General features: G+C 52.5%; 1 protein-coding gene across 1 annotated transcript in view; it reads right to left on the bottom strand.

Annotated features, from left to right (window-relative positions):
- Nucleotides 1-15,259, bottom strand: part of EFHD1 (EF-hand domain family member D1) — a 42,231-nt gene extending 26,972 nt beyond the window's left edge. Inside the window, exon 1 of the mRNA XM_058701091.1 lies at nt 14,867-15,259. Coding sequence (XP_058557074.1) covers nt 14,867-15,156 — 290 coding nt within the window. The 5' untranslated portion in view covers nt 15,157-15,259. The remainder of the gene's footprint in view (nt 1-14,866) is intronic.
- Nucleotides 15,260-20,005: the final 4,746 nt, after the last annotated feature.

Raw genomic sequence — 20,005 nt, forward strand, 5'->3', positions numbered from 1 at the left:
CCGGAACTTGGGCAGAGCTGGAGGGGAGGGAGGCGGCTGGCTGGGACGGCGGCGGAGCAGGAACGACAGGGGAGCACGAGTGCAGAGGCCAGGGAGGGAGTCCCTGTCACCAGTCCAGTCCAGAGGTGCGGGGATGTCCCAGAGGGAGGGAGTGGAGTCTGCTCCCACAAGGCATTCTGGGAGATTTGTGTGCTCCCGAGGGCAATGGGGGTGGGGAGGCTACCTGGGTTCTTCTCCCCAGGAATGTCAAATTGAGCAAGGTCAGTCCTTTGCTGGGAAGGTGCGGCATGGAGTGCCTCCCCAACACTTCCTACAAAAGCCGTGAGGGGCCAGGAAACAAGGCCAGAGGTACCCCCCTGGAAACCTAACTCTCCAGGACGTTCCCAGGAGCCTTGTGGATCTGGGGGGACGGCTTCCCCCAAACAACCCGAGGCTTCCACACCAACTCGGTCAGGACTGGGGTAGCCCTAGCAGTGCCCCCACTGCTCCTCAGCCCTCAAACCCAGGAGTCAGAGAGACAAAGAGCAGGGGAAGGCCCCGAAGAAGGGGAGGCCAGGGGCCCCAGGCCCAACTCAAGTGGCCTGTGGGGGGGACTCGGCCGTCCCTCCAAACAGGAAGGAAAAGCACCCGGGGCCGCAGCCTCTGGGCCCTCGGTCTCCATCTCCGTCCCACTACTTCACTGCCAGCCAGTCCTTTTCCGCATCCCCCGCTCTGGGCCGGCACCACCTCAAACCCAGCAGTTCTGCTGGGGGCCACGGGACCTGCAGGTCCATAGTGGAAAAAACATGGGGCTGGAACCAGAGGGACCTAATTAAGGCTCTGACTGCATGCCGAGTGGTCAAACGATATTGGGGACAACCTGAGAAGGTGGTCATTTACCTGTTTCCACATCTCACTTACAGGCCTGTGCCTGCATGGCGTGTGGTCAGTGGCACTGCTAGAGGGAACCGCATGGCCCGCACGATGGCCCCCCTTTCCTCTGACAGCCTGTGAGCTGCGAAGCTCCCCAGAGGCAGTCATTGGGGCCACAGTGCAGCTCCAGAGGCAGAGCTCAGCCCCTCCACAGGGGTCAAGTCACCCCTACCCTGGCCCTGGGGTGGGCATGGGGACTGGAGAAGAAGTCAGCCCCACTCAAGCATAAAGACCTGTGCCTGCGTTCCCAGGACAAACCCTATGGAGGGAGGGGAACGTCACAAGAATCAACAATACTAAGTGCGATCCATTAGAAATTGGAGAGTAAGGAGAGTCGGGGTGAGGGGACGGGCAACAGCCCAGCAAGAGCAGGGCCAGGCCGGTGCAACTGGTAACAGCAGAATGCGACACCCGGCAGGGACCGGCCTTACAGGTTATCATGAGGAGCCTGGACCTTATCCCATGGGCAATGGGGAGCTATGGAATGTTGTATGTTGTCCCCAACCCACAGAGGATTCTGGAGAGGGATGCAAGGTGATGAGATCTGGGCTCTGGCAAGAGGTCACAACATGTAAGATGGATAAGGGGAGGCCAGCTGTCCCGGGCAACCTGCAGGGGTGATGCCAAGGATGGCTGAGATCTGGAGCCTGAGCAGATGGGGGCAATAATGCCATTAATGAGGGAAGCTAGGGGCGCCTGGGTGGCTCAGTCGGTTAGGCATCCGACTTCGGCTCAGGTCATGATTTCACGGTTCGTGGGTTCAAGCCCCATGTCCGGCCCCACGCTGACAGCTCAAGGCCTGGAGCCTGCTTCGGATTCTGCGTCTCCCTCTCTCTCTGCCCCTCCCCGACTTGTGCTCTGTCTCTCAAAAATAAATCAATGTTTAAAAAAAAATTTTTTTTAATAAAAAAAAAAAAAAGAGAGGCTAGTGGCACAAGGAACAGGAGTACAGGCCTTCTGGGTTCAAATTCCAGTTCTACCTCTTATGTGATGGGTGACCCTGGGCAAGCTACCTAGCTTCTCTCTGTCCCAGGGTCCCCATCTGTGAAATGGGGTGACAACAGAACCCACCTAATGGTGTTTGAGATGCAAAGGCTAACAGCAGTGCCTGCACACAGTAGGTACTCTACAAGTGGTGACTGCTAGGTGTTTTGGCGGGGGGGGGGGGGAGCCCAGGGCTCAGTAAAGCTGACCATTGTAGGGTGGGGTGGGCAAAGCATGAGGAGGCATTTAGGGAGGGGACAGAGACCCTATCACTGAGGCCAAGCAGGGCAGCGCTGGATCTGGGGACAGCACTTCTCCAAGGCCAAGACACAAGACAGAGCTCGCCAGGTCCCCATGGATGCAGAGCTAGGACGGTCAGCAGCCAGACCTTGTCAGTAGAGGGCTGATGCCAGGACTGCCGTCCCAGGCACGATCAGTGTTCCCTGAGCAGTGCCAGGTGGCCTGGGGGTCCCCCTCGGAGGTGTCTAACCCCAGAGCTGGCGTCAGCTGCAGCCTCAATCCATCCTCTGTTCCCACCAGGAAGGGGCAGAGGGGCCAGCCCTGGGGACGCAGTTTGAATGTCTTGGACAATGTCCTCCTACTTCCTTCCAATCTGATCCAAGCCTGCAGAAGGTTAAGCCTTTGTCCACCCAGAGGCAGCCACACTATTCACACCATTCACTTCAGAATCAGACCCCGGTGTGGCTGGGAACAGTCCACTGCTCCCCGCCTGTCCCCCTACACTAAGGCTCCGCCTGGCCTGGAACCAGGAACCGGCACAGGGAGGCTGCTGCTGGCACTGGCTCACCTCCAAAACCAAAGACTTTATTTTCATCCCACAACACAGGGGGGCAGTTAGGCTAAGACTGAGAGAAAATAAAATCAGGCCTGGATACCCTTCCACCCACCCCTCCTACAAGAGAGGGGCCCCTCTCAACACAATGCTAGAAGACGCTAAAAGGAATGAGAGACATCAACGCATGTGACTGCCAGCCAAGATGGCGGCTGGTCCCCTGCACTCACTGCGGATTCACCTGTAGACCCTTCTAAAAGGAGAGGAAATCAGAGATGCAAGAGTCATGATGATAAAGAGGACAAAGGAGGTCTGAGGAGGGGGAGCTTGAGAAAAGGACGGCATCAGCAAACAATCGTCAAAGACAAAAAGCAGAGGAGGAGTGTAATTGGTGAAATCTGCCCAAGGAAGCCAGTTGGGCCCTCCCATCCCAGAGTTGAGATGGCTGGTGTTCGGCCAAACTCTTTGTTAAAATGGAAGGATTACTTGAGGCAAAGCAGGAGCTTTACTGAAAGTTGGTTAGAGAGGGCAGTTGACACAGACACATCCCCACCCCCAAATACACAACACTCTTAGCTGCCAGGGATCTACAGCCACAGGCAAAGAGGAAATCAAAGGTGGGGGCGGGAGGGGGGGGGCGGGGCGCCTGGATGGCTCAGTCGGTTAAGGGTCCGACTTCAGCTCAGGTCATGATCTCACAGTTCTTGAGTCAAGCCCGTGTTGGGCTCTGTGCTGACAGCTAAGAGCCTGGAGCCTGCTTTGGATTCTGTGTCTCCCTCTCTCTGCCCCTCCTCTGCTCATGCTCTGTCTCAGTCTCTCTCTCTCAAAAATAAACATTAAAAAAATTTAAAAAAAAAGAAAGAAAGAAAGAGAGAAAGAGAGAAAGAAGGAAAGAAAGAAAGAAATCAAAGGGACTCTTGACTAAAATGGTGGCAGTGAGTGTCCCAGAGGAAAGACTTCCACATTCAGGCATCTAAGAGCTCCCAGTCATGGGCTGCTCCCTGCCTGGTCTCCAGAATCCAAGCCCCTCCTATATATACAAAAACAGAGATGGACACAAGAGAGCCATGGTCCACTGGTCAGGAAAAGACCCAAAAGGAACACTGTTGGGCTCCACCCCTCCTTTTCTCCCTTACAAACCTCCATTTGGCCAGGTTCCTGCCCCTCAGGAAAGGGCAGTCACTGGCCCGGGTGGGCCCTTGACCCAATGCTGGCCAAAGGGATGCCAGAGGCTGGCTTAGGGGATCCATCTGGGAAAGACTTCTCATGTTGTTTTTAATGTTTTATTTATTTTTTGAGAGAGCATAAGCAGGGGAAGGGCAGAGATAGAGAGAGAGAGAGAGAGAGAGAGAGACAGAGGATCTGAAGTGGGCTCTACACTGACAGCAGCAAGGCTGATGTGGGGCTCGAACTCTAGAACCGCAAGATCATGACCTGAGCTGAATTCAGATGCTCAACCGATGGGGCCACCCATGCGCCCCAAGATTTCCTCATTGTTTACAAGAACTCTAGCTCTTTCCTGCCTCTGATTTTGTCACAGCTGAATGTGACTTGGGGAACTCACCATCTTGCTACCCGCCCCCAGATGAAGGCAACACAAAGACTGGAGGGGTGGGGAGGACCGAACTCGAGTCTCCGACAGCAACTGCCAACCATGCCCAAGGGCCACCTGGATCCTCTGGACACCCTGTTATATGAGATGATTCTTCACTGTTGGGTTCAGGGCAAGGTTTTCCATGACTTGAGCCAAGGGCCTCCCAACTGATACAAGGCAGAACGGTATATACAGTCTCAACACTCACATTCAGCAACTGGTACCTAATCTGATGGCAGCCATCCCTTGGAATAGAAGATCCTGCAGCTTCCACTCTCCACAAGTCGTAAATAGCTCTACTATTTTACAAGAGATATTGAACAGGGACATCATAATTTTACAACAAAAATGATTAAGTTTTCTTTTAGTTGTGAGATTCTAATCTGTTCCCTCAAAACCAGGGGATCTCAGCTGTGGAGAGATGGGCCTTAAACCCTGCGAGAAGGTGGATGCCCTTAGCAAATGGGTGCCCGCAACTCGTTACGTGATTTCAGAGGTTCCAAAGACCTGAGGCAAAGAGCTCTGGGGGCGTGTGAGGGGCTCAGTCAGTTGAGCCCCAGACTCTTGATTTCGGCTCAGGTCATGATCCCAGCCAAGGTTGTGGGCTAGAGCCCTGCATAGGGCTGCATAGGCTGAGTGTGGAGCCTGCTTGAAATTCTCTCTCTCCCCCTCTGCCCCTCTCCCCAGCTTGTGCTCTCTGGATAAGATAAGATAAGATGAGATGAGATGAGATGAGATGAGATGAGATGAGATGAGATGAGATGAGATGAGATGAGATGAGATGAGATGAGATGAGATGAGATGAGATGAGATGAGATAAGATAAGATAAGGGGCACCTGGGTGGCTCAGTCAGTTAAGTGGCTGACTTCGGCTCAGGTCATGATCTCGCGGTCCGTGAGTTCGAGCCCCGCGTCGGGCTCTGTGCTGACGGTCAGAGCCTGGAGCCTGTTTCATATTCTGTGTCTCCCTCTCTCTGACCCTCCCCCGTTCATGCTCTGTCTCTCTCTGTCTCAAAAATAAATAAACGTTAAAAAAATTTTTAAAAAAAGTTTAAAAAAAGATAAGATAAGATAAGATAAGATAAGATAGGATAGGATAGGATAGGATAGGATAGGATAGGATAGGATAAAACAAGCTCCAGCTATAACCATAGGGCTCAAAGGAAACTTGAAGGTCAATACTCCATCCCCCAGCCTCCCTAAGCCCCGCCGGAAACTTCTCACTCCAAGGAATTGCGCGACCCGCATTCCAGTGAAACTCCAGAGAAAAGGCTTAACACCTTCCAGACAATTGTTTCCATTTCTCAACCACTCCAGCCACGAGAAAGTCTTCTTCTCTATACTGAACCAAAGCTATTGACTCCTTTCCTTGTGGCCTCCATGGTCAAGTGGGTCCCCATCACACTTCAAGCGGTCAGCTGCCATCCTCCACCTTGAGGACCCTCAGTGCCAGGGCTTCCCTCGCTCAAGGACCTGGATCCCCTCCCAGTCCTGGCTGGCTGCTCTTCCCTGACTACATCCAGAAAGACCGGGACCCCTACCCTGAATGCAGCAGCCTAAAGTCACAGCGTTCCCCACATCTTCACGGGGGCCGCTAGGCCACACGAAGTGTCTTGCACACGGGTGGTGGCTGGCCTTTCCAGGACTTGCAATCCTCCTGTCCAGCAGCATCATTTATATCCAGCTCACTGTTGGGGCGCCTGGGTGGCTCAGTCGGTTGAGCATCTGACTCTTGGTTTCGGCTGAGATCGTGATGTCACCTCACCGTTTGTGAGTTTGAGCTCCATGTCGGGCTCTGCAATGACAGTGTGGAACCTGCTTGGGATTCTCTCTCTCCCTCTCTCTCTCTCTCTGCCCCTCCCCTGCTCATGCTCTTTCTCTCTCTCTCAAAATAAACAAACTTAAAAAAAAAAATCCAGCTCACTGTTAAGAGTTTGAGTTCCTCAAGGGCAGTGTCTCCTCTGGTTCAATCTGTGCAATCCCAGCACCCAGCAGGTGCTTAGCTGAATGAATGAATGAATGAATGAATGGCTCACAAACAGTAGATAAGAGGGCTCGTCATCATCATCATTATGGTACCACAGCAGATTATGGTTAGCAAGTGTATAGACATTGATGGCTGTGGGACCCCAGAGGTGAGAACACTGGGGAAGGGGTCACAAAAGGTCACGCAGCCTTGGAACCAACAAATCTATGTCCTGGCAGAGCACCGACTACGATCAAGTTTCATCCTGCAGGATAGTGTGGTCCTTACTCCAACAACTCAGGTGTCCCTGTACCTGGGCCTTCCAAGGATCATCTAGGATTTAGGACCAGTAGTGCCCTTCGATCACTAACACTCAAGGGACACAGGAGCTGAAAGAGGCTTGTAGAGGCAGGACTATATGATGCAGAGGAGGACAGGCACTGAATGCATGAGGGTGAGAGTGAATGTGAGCACACACGTCGCATGTGTGGACACACGAGGGTGCACACGATGCAGATATTCATGAAGCAGGAAACTGAAAGCAAACGGGTGCAAAGCCTGGAGGGTGTGCTGGGCTCCTCCAAGGAGCGTCTCTTCGCCGGGTCTGGTGGCCGTGGCTCCCAAGGCCCGACTGAATCAGCACATTTTAGAGACCATTGGCTCAGCCACACCGTGACAACCCTCCTCAAATTCAAAGGAAGGAGATATTTCTTTTTTTTTTTCTTTCATTTTATTTATTTATTTTGAGAGAGAAAGGAAGAGGGGGCAGAGAGAGAGAGAGAGGGAAAGAGAATCTCAGCGCAGAGCCTGACGCGGGGCTCGATCCCACGAACCGCAAGATCATGACCTGAGCTGAAATCAAGAGTCGGAGGCTTACCCGAATGAGCCACCCAGGCGGCCCTGAAAGGAGGTACTTCTACTTCTATTTACTAGTTGGACTATGGGTACGATCCGGCTAGAGTATAAATAGAGCCCCTGAGACCTCACAGCTTTGAAACCAGGCACTTATTAACTAACCTTGCAAGGGATTCATGAAATGAATCATGAAATGTGATTCTCATGAAATGTGAAGGCTCTGTAACGAGGGTGGAGGAGACTTCTCAGAGGGAGTGAGGGGGGGAGAGTGGGGAGCAAGGAAGAGGAAGAAACTCCCTGCAAAGATCTGACCGCCAGGAGCTGGGAGCCCCCTCCCAGTTCCCCTCCGTGGTGGTCAGCACACCTCATTCGGCAAATGGAAACAACCAGTGCTTGAACAAGTCTAAGAAATAGTTCCAAGTCAAGGTGTCTTTCTGCCAGAGACCAGGGCCCCGAAACAGAAGCCAGCCTGAGTTCTGGCTGAACGCCCCCCAGGAATTCAGACTAGCCCAGGGTTCTCTTGCCCCACCCACGGTCGGCAAGGTCAAATGTGCAAAATCCAGTGCGGGTGTGGGAATTTCAAATCTAAGGCAGGTCACCGTGGACTGAAACTCCAATCAGGAGTCAGAAGCTCTCGTCGCCTTTCTCTAAGGCACCTTTCTCATCTTCAAAGTCAATTCGCTCTGAAGATGCACCTGAGAGTGGGTGCGCTGCCTCCCCTCCCCCCTAGTAACGCTCCCCCCTCTGCACCTCTACTGCAAATGCCTGCCCTCTAAGTCTACACCCTTTCTCCCTCCCTCAAGGAGGAGACTAAGGAGGAGAAAAATAAATGGGATAAGGGTGGGCAACATAAGAAATGAACAGTCCTGGGGCGCCTGGGTGGCTCAGTCGGTTGAGCGGCCAACTTCGGCTCAGGTCATGATCTCGCGGTCCGTGAGTTCGAGCCCCGCGTCGGGCTCTGTGCTGCCAGCTCAGAGCCTGGAGCCTGTTTCAGATTCTGTGTCTCCCTCTCTCTGATCCTCCCCCGTTCATGCTCTGTCTCTCTCTGTCTCAAAAATAAATAAATGTTAAAAAAAATTAAAAAAAAAAAAAAAAAGAAATGAACAGTCCTACGACATCCTCGCCTTTTCTGGGCTTAGTGGTAACGTGGGCGTTGGAGGGGCATCTACGACATCACCATTTCGGATTCTCAATAAAAAGACAACTTTCCCAGAGCCAAATGCTCCTCTCCCCACCCTTTCTTTGGGGGAATGAAAGACAAACTTTTAGTATAGCTACAAAAACACAGCAGCCACATTTTGAGGTGCTGCATTTGTTTTTGTTTTTGTTAATGTTTCTTTATTTTTGAGAGAGACAGAGACAGAGTGCGAGCAGAGGAGGGGGAGAGAAAGAAGGAGACACAGAATCTAAAGCAGACTCCAGGCTCTGAGCTGTCAGTCAGCCCAGAGTCCGACGTGGGGCTCGAACCCACGAACCATGAGATCATAACCTGAGTCGAAGTCGGACGCTTAACCGACGGAGCCACCCAGGCGCCCCTGAGGTGCTGCATTTGGGTCCTACCCTTAAGTGGCCACCCTCAGTCTCTCCTGTTGAAAGAGGCCCCCGGATAAGCCCTGGGTAATTAAAGTTTCCCGTCTAGCCTTGACCTCCACCAGCTTCTGTTACAGCCCTGGACACAAACCCAGAGTCAGTTTCTTCTGGGCCTTCTCACTCTTCGTTTAAAATCAGGCCACTGTTCTCTTGGCTCAGGCTATCCAGTAACACACTTGGAAATGAAGAGGGAGCTTTCTCTGGCCAGGATGATGATGCCTCTGGCTTCCCACACTCACTCGAAAATTCTCTTCCTCCTACGACACAGCATTTGGCAGCCAGGCTCATTTGTGGTAGGCCCCAGGGGTACAAAGACAAGTGACCCCCAGCCCAAGAGCCCAACATCCTCACAGCTGGGTCGGGGGAGGGATCCAGTTCTTCCTCGAAACCTTGACAATGCAAGACATCCCTAAGCAACACTTGCAAATAGAAAGATCAAACTTAAGAGATCAAAGCTACATGCGTTTCTCTAGCTCAGAACAAAAGGAACAGGCGTACTTTATGCCCATCAAGTCAGGTTTTGAGTGAACTAAGGTGACATCAGAATCTGGGTCTGGCAACTCTGATTAAACTGAAATTTTTGCTGAAAGTGAGTGCCCTCCTGGGTCGACTGGGGGTGTGGGGGTGAAGGGAGGGGTGGAGGGTAATGCTGTCGGTTCTGTGTTTTGTAGTTAGATAGCAGCTCCATTTCCATTAGGATTGGGCTTTGGGAAGATCGATCCTCCTGCTGAGGGTAGGAATATGGAGGCTTTGGTTAAGGCTCTGACGTCCCCAAATCCGAGGGCCTCCTTGGGCAGGCCTGCCTACTCCGGCTCCCCAATCCCTCAGGAGGCAAGGAGAAGGTGGTCATGGTGCCTCAAGGACTGGGAAGCCCTGCTCGCTTGCGGTAACGGGTTGAATAGGGTGCCCCCTGCCAAATTCACGGCCACCCAGAACCTCAGAATGTGATCCTGTTTGGAAATAGGATCATTGCATATGTAATAAATTAAACTAAGATGAAGTCGTACTAGATTAGGGTGGGCCCTAAATCCAATGACTGGTGTCCTTACAAGGGGGCCATGTGAGGACACACATGCAAGGAGAACACCATCAAGAACACCTGGGCGGCTCAGTGGGTGGAGCATAAGACTTCGGCTCAGGTCATGATCTCGCGGTTCATGAGTTCGAACCCCACGTGGGGCTCCGTGCTGACAGCTCAGAGCCTGGAGCCAGCTTCAGATTCTGTGTCTCCCTCTCTCCCTGATCCTCCCCAACTTGTGCTCTGTCTTGCTCTGCCTCTGTCTCTCAAAAATAAAGAAATGTTAAAAAAATTTTTTTTAATTAAAAAAGTAATAAGTAGACATTCAAAAATTAAAAAAAAAAAACCAAAACTTGAGGCACTTGGGTGGCTCAGTTGATCAAGCCTCCGACTTCCGCTCAGATAATGAACTCATGGTTTGTGGGTTCAAGCCCCACATCGGGCTCTGCGCGGACAGTGATAGAACAAGGCGGAGATGGGAGTGACGGGTCTGTAAGCCAAGATTATGCCAGTGATTGCTGGTGACCACCAGAAGCTACAAGAGGCATGGAAGGATTCATTCTTCTTCCCTCAAGCTCCCGTAGCCTCGCACAGCCCTGCCGGTACCCTGGGTTCCGGTTCCAGCCTCCAGAAGGGTAAGAGAATGCATTCACGCTGTTTTGAGCCACCGGCTTTGCGGTACTTTGTTACGGCAGCCGGAGGACGCTAATCCAGTCCTCCAGCAGTGGAGCGAGTGACTCCCATCCACAGAGCCTGGAAGGGCAGAAGGTCAGGGCAGAGCCCCAGGGGGACCAATTACTCACCAAGCAGCTAGGTCGCCACTCTGCAGCTCAAACTGCAGGAGGAATCAACTTCAAAGGATCGATCAGACATTGCTTTTGAATTACTGAGCAGAAAAGGGACGACCCAAAATCTGCACATCCACCAAAACTACAGCTATGTGATCATCTGATAATGAGGGGTGCAAATCTCCTGGGCCCTCACCCAGGGCCCTGCATTAAGCTAACTGCGTCACATACATTAGCTTATTTAATCCCCACAATAACCCCACAAGGCAGGTACTGTTCTATCCACACTTGACAGAAAGGGAAACTGAGGCACGGCGCTCTTAAGTAACCTGCCCGAAGTAGCCTTCCAGGTAGCAAGAAGTAGGGTCTGGGTCTGAACCCAGGAAGCCTGGCTCTGCGCTCATGCTCTTTACAGCCTCAACCCTGCTTCGGCAGTGCATCAGGTGTGGAAAGCCAGACAATGGGAAATAAGTTGGTGTGTGACCTGTTCTTGGGGGTTTATAAGATGCTTATGCTTTTCTTTATGTGTAGAGAAGCAAAGGAAAAAGAAAAAGGTTGGAAGAGGCCACACTTCAATTGGGGACAGAAGCACAGTATTGATCAGTGCTGGCTGGACCGGTGCTGTGGCAGGTGACACTGTCACAGGGCAGGGAGGAGAGTCAGGCAGGGGTCGGCAGGTGCAGGGCTCCTCCAGGCAGCATAGGAGCCCGGGAGGCCCCAGTAAGGGGATTCCTCGCCCGGCCCTCAGTGAGGGCCAAGGCAGCTGAAGACAGGGGTCAATGCAGGAGTGAGCCGTCAGGTTTTCAAGAGGACCTAACTATGCATAGTTTAAAATTTGTTGTTTTTTTTAAGTCACGCAGGACAACAGGAAGAAGAAAATATGAAAGCGGGCCAGCAGGGAATCAGGACTGGGCTGTGGGCAAAGCTGGGACCAAGGAGCTCCTTAGCAGGCTGCAGAGGGTCAGCAGCACTGCCAGGCTGGGGCAGGTGGCAAATCCCCGAATGGCCAGCCCCACAGCAGCCTTCCGGGGGGAGGCGGCCTGCCCCAGCCTGGGCAAAGGCGGCAGGGACAGGAGGCCCCTTGGGCGGATGGGCTCAGGCAGGTCCTGGAGCCAGCTGGCCATCTGGAGGGAGCTTGAGGTGGCAGGAGGGCAGGAAGCCCACCAAGGCGTGGCAGGGCGATTGGTCCAGCCTAGTGACCGAAGGCACAGCAGGGTCCCTTCACAAGAGGAGGGGTTTGTCCACCACCTAGAGTCACTTGCCGACCCGAGTCACAAGTGTCTAGGTAACAAATCTCTCAACCTGGGGCCGCTGACCCTAGTAGGGTCGGGACAACAAGCGAAATTGGGCAGATGCACCCTGAAGGTTAACCGATGAGCTAGGAGGGAGGATGCCAAGTTTGTGGAAGCCCAGCCTTGGGGTCATGCAATCCCTGTTTTTTGTAGGAGGTGGGGAGCCTGAAGGTGTGACACAGGGCTGGAGCCAAAGTGGTCTCGCCGGGTTCTCACCAAACCCCTTGAAAGGAACAATTGCCTCCATTCTATGATGAAAGGCCAGAAGTGGTTAAGCAACTTGCCCACGGTCACAGTCACAGCTAATGACCCTGGAATAAGGGGGCTGTGTCCCACCCTCCCCACACTCATGATGCATAACTGAGTCTTGACATCACGTTCCAGGGGGCCTTTCCAAACACAGTGGGGAAACAAAGACAGCATTCCCCAGTGGCCCCAGCCCCAGTAGTCGCAGTGCTACCTGGCCCTCAGGGGAAGGCAGCACTGTGCCCATCTTACCAGCAAGAAAACCAAGGCTTAGAGGGATCATGTAACTTGTTCAGGGTCACAGATCCCAGGCCCTGTCAGCCCTATGCTTGTCCGAATCCAAAGGTGACACTGCTCCCCCTGCCGTGCTGGGGTCTCCAGGTACTGCTCAGCTGACTGGAGCAGCTCTGCCTCTCTCCTCTTCTGGGACACAGGGATGGTTCCCAGGAAGGCGTCTCCGCAGCAGCTCGGGCCTCAGCAGCTCGGGCCTCGGATCCCACTCCCTGCCGACAGGAGCCATGCAATCCAGCCATGACACTTGTGGCTGAAGGTAAACAAAGTGCCAGTGATCTGGGTCCAGGATGACCCGGGAAGGTCATTCACAAGCCACCAGCATTTGACCCTCCCTCCTCAGCAATAGCCTCCAGATTTGCCGGTGAAAGCCATTCTTCCCCAAGGCCAAGTCTGCTAGAGATAGGGCTGTACTCCTCCCTGCAGGGGTGGAGCACATGCCTCAGGCCTGGCCAATCAGAGCAAACAAGTCTCCTGGCCACAGCAATTGGTTGAGAGCCAGTAAGAAACAATAGCAAAGCTAAAGGCAGAGAGAGACAATAAGGCCTTTGCTGTGGTTACCCTTTCCCCCTGGACTGGAGCTGCTGTGGCCAGACTGCCACCACCAGGGATAAGCCACCTGAGAACAGGGATAATACAGAGAGGAAGCTGGCTTAAGAAAAAGAGAAACTAAGCACTGATAGTATCATCTGAGCGCCTAGGTCCAGCCATACCTGACACCAATTATGAGCCCATTAACCTCCTTTTTTGTTTATGCCACTTTTGGTTGAAAATGACAGAAAACCCAACCTAGAATTCTGACTGACACCACAGCTCTGGAGAACCACCGTGTGGCACCACGCACAGGCTGGACTGGCCAGCTCTCTTGGGACCCTGGACCACACGTGCCTTCCCTTGAGCTTGACCTTCTTCCAGAGCCTGCTTCCTCACGGATGCCACCTTGCTTGTCCTCCTAAGGCCCTCTACTCTATGTGGACTCCCTTTATGACTCTTATGTAGCCAACAAACAAGCTCAACCATTCAAAGATTGTTCCAGAAAAAAATAGAATAAATAAAAGAAACCCAAGTCATCCCAAAGCAAACTGAAGGAGGGCCCCAAGATGCACCCCCCAGTCCAGCTGGACTGTTGGGAACTGCTGGGACATGGGAGCAAAGGAGCCAAAGCATACTCCCAAATAAATCAAAGGGGCTCTGACAAACCAAGTACCCATTGCTTTTCCATCTCCACTCCAAATGCTTTTTTTTTTTTTGCCCCAACTCAGCTTTCCTTAATTGCCCAAACTAGACCCACCAGGTGTGAACACCAGAGAACAGTGCTTGCAAGCCAGGGACTGGGAAATCAGGGTGTCAGGGAAACAGAGGAGGCAGGGAGGCTCCAGGTGCCAGCCTCCACTGACCTCCACACAGAGGCTGAGGCTGGACAGCAGCCCAGCCTCAGGAAGGGGCCAAGGCTCTGGCCACCCAGTGCCGGCCACAGAGCCTTTAAATAGAACCTCAACGCGGAGCACAAACACATTCCAAGCGCTTTTAAAAACGCCCTAAGTATGACCTGGCCGGAGGCCTTCGCTCCCCCAGGCATTTTTCCGGTCTTGGCCCAATTCTGGAAATAATATTAATAGCTCGGTTAGAAGCTTACGGTGTGCAAAATACTTTATGGCCTTACAAGGCTGGGACCATCGCTGCTCTCTCTCTCTACAGATGAGAAAACTGAGGTCCAGGGACCTCGCAGGATACAAAGACAACTAGAGGGGGCTCTCTATGCTGCTTCCATCGCCCGGTGTTGGGGCGCGCCAGCAGCTCCCCGGCTCCGCGGGGCTTTCACAGAAGGACCCGCTGCCAGCTGCCACGTCCGGTTGCGACGGGCGCCTACTGCCCCAAAGGCAAGAAAGGGTAAAACAGATAAGGCGACGCCCCCAGGAGGCTCCCTAGTCACACTCGCTCCAGGAACGTCCTGATCTTTTGCAACGAGTTTAACAAACTCCCAGTTCTCAGCCTCTGTGGGTACATCAGACCCCGAGCGGCAGCCAAGGATAACTATCCCCTTTTGTTTTAAAAGATAAAAGGACAACGGGGCTAGTTTCTCCCTTGGGAGATACAGCTGGCAGGTGAGCCGCTGCGCGACTCTGTTTCCTAGAAGTTGCGCTGCGGGCAAATCTCGCAATCGGCGGCGCAGGGGCGGGACCCGTGGTCGGGACCCGGGAGCGTGGGACTCCGGCTCCGCTGCCCCGGGGAACTTCTGAGCTCAGTCCGGGAGAGCTGCGGCCACTGCCCTCCACAGCCGGGCCAGGACCGCCCCCCCCCCCCCCGCGCGCCCCCAGACGCGCCAGCACTGACTCGGGGCGCGCAGGGCCTCGGGGGCGTGGGTTAAATGCTAAGGGCACCCCCGGAAATCCTAAACTATCCCACCCAGTCCCACAAAGCAGAGCCGGGAAACCCGCCTACCCCCACCTCCCCCCCCCCACCACGCCCCCACCTCCCGGGTCCCCAGCGCAGGGCGCGCGGGGGGCGCAAGGCACAGGGCGGCGCGGGGCGCTCACTTTTTGAACATGCTCTCCAGGTCCCTGATGAGGCGGCGGCTGAACTCCGGGAACTCGGTGTAGGGGTTGAAGACCTTGCAGCGGCGGGGCCGCGCGGTGCCCTCGTTGATGTCCAGCCGTCGGTTCAGCTGCGCGCTCAGCTCGGCGTCGGCGCAGGCGGTGGGCGCCCGGGCGGGGGACTCGTGCTCCGGCGCCAGGGCTGCGCCGGGCGCGGGCTGGAGGCCGCCCTCCTCCACCTCCTCCCACTGCAGCCGCCGCTGCAGCTTGAGCGCCAGCTCCTGGCTGGCCATGGCGGCGGGCCTGGGGACCCGGGGGCGCGGAACCCGACGCGGGGACTGGACGGACGGAGCGCTCCTCGCGGGCTCGCGGCGCTGCGACGCTCTGCCAGGGCGGCCGGAATCCGGCAGTTGGGTGGAACCGCGGGCGGGGGGTGGGGGGGTGGGCGGGGCGGAGCCGCCGCTTTAAAGGAGGCGCCGGGGCTCGGGGACCGCCCGGCCGGCCAGGGGCCGCAGGTGTCTGGGCTTCCGGGGGTCCCCACCCGCCGCCCCCTGCCCGGGGCTCGGGACGGGAGGCTGACCGCCCCCCGGGACACGGAGTGGACCCTCCGATCAACTCCGACCTTGCCGCCCGAGCCCGCTCGGAGGGAGACAGGGGACCCTGCGGTCCCCGGGGAAACGGCAGCGCGAAAGTTTCCCGACCGCTCGGGCGGTTCCTTTCTCGTTCCACAGAAATACCCCGACTGGAGGTGCTCGCGGCCCAGGACCGGCTGGGGGTGGGAAAAACCGAGCTCCCTCAGGTGACACCCACGCGCCCCCATGGCTGGAAGTGGCACCCAGTGGCCGCGAGGTCTGGCAGTGGGAGGCGCCCGCTGGGGGGGGGGGGGGGGCGGGGAGGGCTGCGTTTCTAACATTCGTTGAAAATAAATGTTGTCAAAACATACTCAAAACACTAAACACGAATAAGCAAACAGAAAAGAGAGCAAGCAAAGGAGACAAAACTCGTGGCTCCCCTGGAGGTAAGACCCCAGCGTGGCTTCGGGGGCTCTGGCTTTTTCTGTGACGCAAGAAAGAAAAAGAAGCTCGAGAATAAATAAATAAATCAGCACTTTTAATAACAAGGGGGCAAAACAAGTAAACTCGTCATTGTCCCTAAGGAAGGCTGATGCAGATGGCTGTTACATCAGCCAACCGTTGTAAACACTGGTCCGCCTCTGCCTGGATCACTCTGCTCTGACCACCTAGTGGGCTGCTGACCTCGGGGCGTGTCTGTGACCCCGGCTGAGCGCTGGGGCCTGAGACTGAGCACCACCAGCTTTTGGTGTGTGTGTGTGTGTGTGTGTACTGGGCAAGCAGAGGTCCTGCCAGGGATTGGGGGCATCTATAGAGGGCTAATGAAAAAGAGTTATTTGGGGGCACCTAGCTGGCCCAGTTGGTGGAGCATGCAACTCTGAGCTCGAGCCCCATGTTGGGTGTAGCGATTACTTACAGATAAAATATATAATGTTTAAGTTTATTTTATTTTGAGAGAGAGAGAGCACGCAAGCAGGGGAGGGGCAGAGAGAAAATTGCAAGCAGGCTTTGTGCCGTCAGTGCAGAAATCAAGAATCAGATGTCTAACTGACCCAGCCACCCAGGCACCTCTACAAATAAAATCTTTTTAAAAAGTTATTTATAAATACAGAGAACAGGGACACCCGGGTGGCTCAATCAGTTAAGCATCCGACTTCAGCTCAGATCATGATCTCACAGCCTGCTTGCTCGTTCTCTCTCTGTCGCTCAAATAAATAAATAAAAAAACTTTTTAAAAATTAAAAATAAAATAATAAATAAATACAGAGAAAAAACAGGGATGCTGGAGGGGTGTCAAGGGGGGGATGGGCTAAATGGGTGATGGGAATTGAGGGCACTTGTTGGGATGGACACTGGGTCTTATATGTGAATGATGAATCACCAAATTCTACTCCTGAAGTCATTACAGTATATGTTAACTAACTTGGATTCAAATTAAATTTTTGAATTTTTAAAAATTTAAAAAAGTTATTTAAAACAAAAAGGTATTAGGAAATACTAAGTTTTTAAATAAGGGTATCAAATAAAATCTTAAAAAAAATTTTTTTTTCAACGTTTTTTATTTATTTTTGGGACAGAGAGAGACAGAGCACGAATGGGGGAGGGGCAGAGAGAGAGGGAGACACAGAATCGGAAACAGGCTCCAGGCTCCGAGCCATCAGCCCAGAGCCTGACGCGGGGCTCGAACTCACGGACCGCGAGATCGTGACCTGGCTGAAGTCGGACGCTTAACCGACTGCGCCACCCAGGCGCCCCAAAATCTTTAAAAATTTTTAAAAATGTTTATTTTTGAGACAGGGAGAGAGAGAGAGAGAGAGAGAGAGAGAGAGAGAGAGAGAGAGAGAGAGAGAATGAGAACCACCCAGGGAGGGGCAGGGAGAGAGGGAGACAGAGGACCCGAAGCGTGCTCTGTGCTGAAAGCAGAGCGCCTGATGGGCTCAAACCCGCCAACTGTGAGAACACGACCTGAGCCAAAATCAAGAATCAGATGCTTAATCGACTGAGCCACATAGGTGCCCTCAAATAAAATATTTTAGGGGCACCTGAGTCACTCCGTTAAGTGGCCAACTTCGGCTCAGGTCATAATCTCACCGTTTGAGAGTTTGAGCCCCGCATCAGGCTCTATGCTGAGAGCTCAAAGACTGGAGACTGCTTCAGATTCTGTGTCCCTCTCTCTCTGCCCCTCCCCGACTCACACCCTGTCTCTCTCTCTCTCTCTCAAAAATAAACATTAAAATAAAATAAAATAAAATCTCTTAACATTCCCACTAAACAATTGTATCTGGTTCTGCAAAAGCAGCCCTTTTTACATTAGATTTTATGCTTGAAATGACGATTGATGGACCCTTTTATTTAAAAAAAATTTTTTTTTAACGTTTATTTATTTTTGAGACAGAGAGAGACAGAGCATGAACGGGGGAGGGTCAGAGAGAGGGAGACACAGAATCTGAAACAGGCTCCAGGCTCTGAGCTGTCAGCACAGAGCCCGACGCGGGGCTCAAACTCACGGACCACAAGATCATGACCTGAGCCCAAGTCGGCCGCTTAACCGTCTGAGCCACCCAGGTGCCCCTGATGGACCCTTTTAAATACATCACGGGATGCTACCCTTCTTGACCTGATGGTGGTGACTAACTTTGCTTTGTTGTCACTTCTGTTTTGAGTACTTTATATGTGACATATTTCATACACACACCAAAAAAGGATTTAAAATTAATATTCTCCATCAACAAGAAACTGCATAAAAAGGTAATACAAAATGTAAACAATTGTTTCACATGCTAAAATTTACCACAGTTCACGTTAAATTTAAAGAATCTAATAGCTTTGGGGTACATGACTGGTTCAGTCTGTGGACTGCTCAATTCCTGATCTCAGGGTCATGAGTTTGAGCCCCATGTTTGGTGTAGAGATTAATAAAAAAAAATAATTAAAATTAAATAAAAATATAATAAGATCTTCAAAACCAAACTAATAGCTTTGCCTTTTCTATCACTTATGAATAGAACATAACACTGAAACTTCTCATGTTCCTGAGAGTGGATTTTGAATGCAATTCAACTTCGTCCTTTAAATGTTTCTAAAGGATGAAGCCCTCTTTTTTACAGGTTTACCTAAAGTTTGGATATGTGCAAACACTTGTCATACCATTGTTATGATCAAGGTAATAAACATATCCATCACCTCCAAAAATTTACTTGTGTCCCCTTGGGTTTTGTTTTGGGCAGTTTTTTGGTAAGAACACTGAACGTGAGATTTATTCTCTTAAACCTTAAAATCCAAAATACATGCTCTATATTACACAGTGGATCTCTAAGGAAGTACTTTTGCATAGTGTGCATGTGAAATATGAGCTGTCCCCTGGGTGCAACTCAAAAGGCATGTCACCTGCAAGGGACAGAGTTTGGTGGCTGTGCCCATCAGGCCTCCCCCAAGTTTCCTTGCCACTGAGGTACTGGCAGAGGATGGAACTCCTCCGAAGCCGTGCCCACCCCTGGCAGCAAAGCCGCAGATACCCACGATACTCACCAGGCAACTCCCAATCACCCCCCCAAGAAAGAAGTCTCGGTATCTCACTAGTGACCCCAGGTGAATCACAGTCACTGCCATTGCTGGAAAAGCCCTGCTCTCCAGCCCTCCTCCTGCAGTGTCCAGCTGGGTGCCTGACAAACTCAAAACATGACTGCTGAATGATGGGTCAATATCACTAGTCCTGTGCAAATATGATACACATTTTGTAAAATAAATTTCTTGTTTTTAAAGTTTATTCATTTATCTTGAGATAGAACCGGGGGTAAGGAACAGAGAGGCTGGGGGGGGGTGGTGGGGGACGGACAATCCAAAGTGGGCTCGATGAGCAGAGAGCCCGATGCAGGGCTTGAACTCAGGAACCGTTAGATGATGACCTGAGCCGAAATCGGACGCTTAATTGACTGAGCCACCCAGGTGCCCCTGTAAAAGAAATTTCTATATAAAGAAGAGTAAAGGGAAAGCTGTAAATGTGAGAAGCCAGATCGTTTTCATTCTCTGTTAATTCTCGTTTTTCTGAATTTTCTACAGTGAGTATAAACACTGTTATCATCAGAAAACAAATGTTATGTTTAAAATCAAGTATTGGCAGCTGGATATTTTCACTATGGGGCAGCTGAAAGTGCTTCTTCACCCTGCTGTCCTCTGGTGAGCCGCTAACTTTCCCCTGGGGTGGCTAAAGGAGGTTCTGCTTTTCGTAGGGAGACCAAATGTGTTTTAACTCTAAGACTTCTTTTTCAGTGATTGCTGTGTAACAAACCATCCCCAAACCTGGTGGCTCTAAAAAAGTACATCTACTTGGCTCACATGTGTGCAATTTGGGCACAACTTCATGGGACGAATCTCTTTCCTGACCCACTTGGGTTAAGTGGGAGCAGCTCCAAGGCAGGCGGCAGGAATGAATCTGAAGACTTAAACCCTCCCAGGTACAGAACTGATGCTGGCTAATGCTTGGTTCTTCCTTAGGGCTGTTGACTGGAACACCTATACCCGGCGTCTTCACATGGCCTGAGCCTCCTTATAACAAGGAGGCTGGGTTCCA

This window comes from Neofelis nebulosa, chromosome 2 (genome assembly GCF_028018385.1).
Source record: "Neofelis nebulosa isolate mNeoNeb1 chromosome 2, mNeoNeb1.pri, whole genome shotgun sequence".
NCBI lineage: Eukaryota > Metazoa > Chordata > Mammalia > Carnivora > Felidae > Neofelis > Neofelis nebulosa.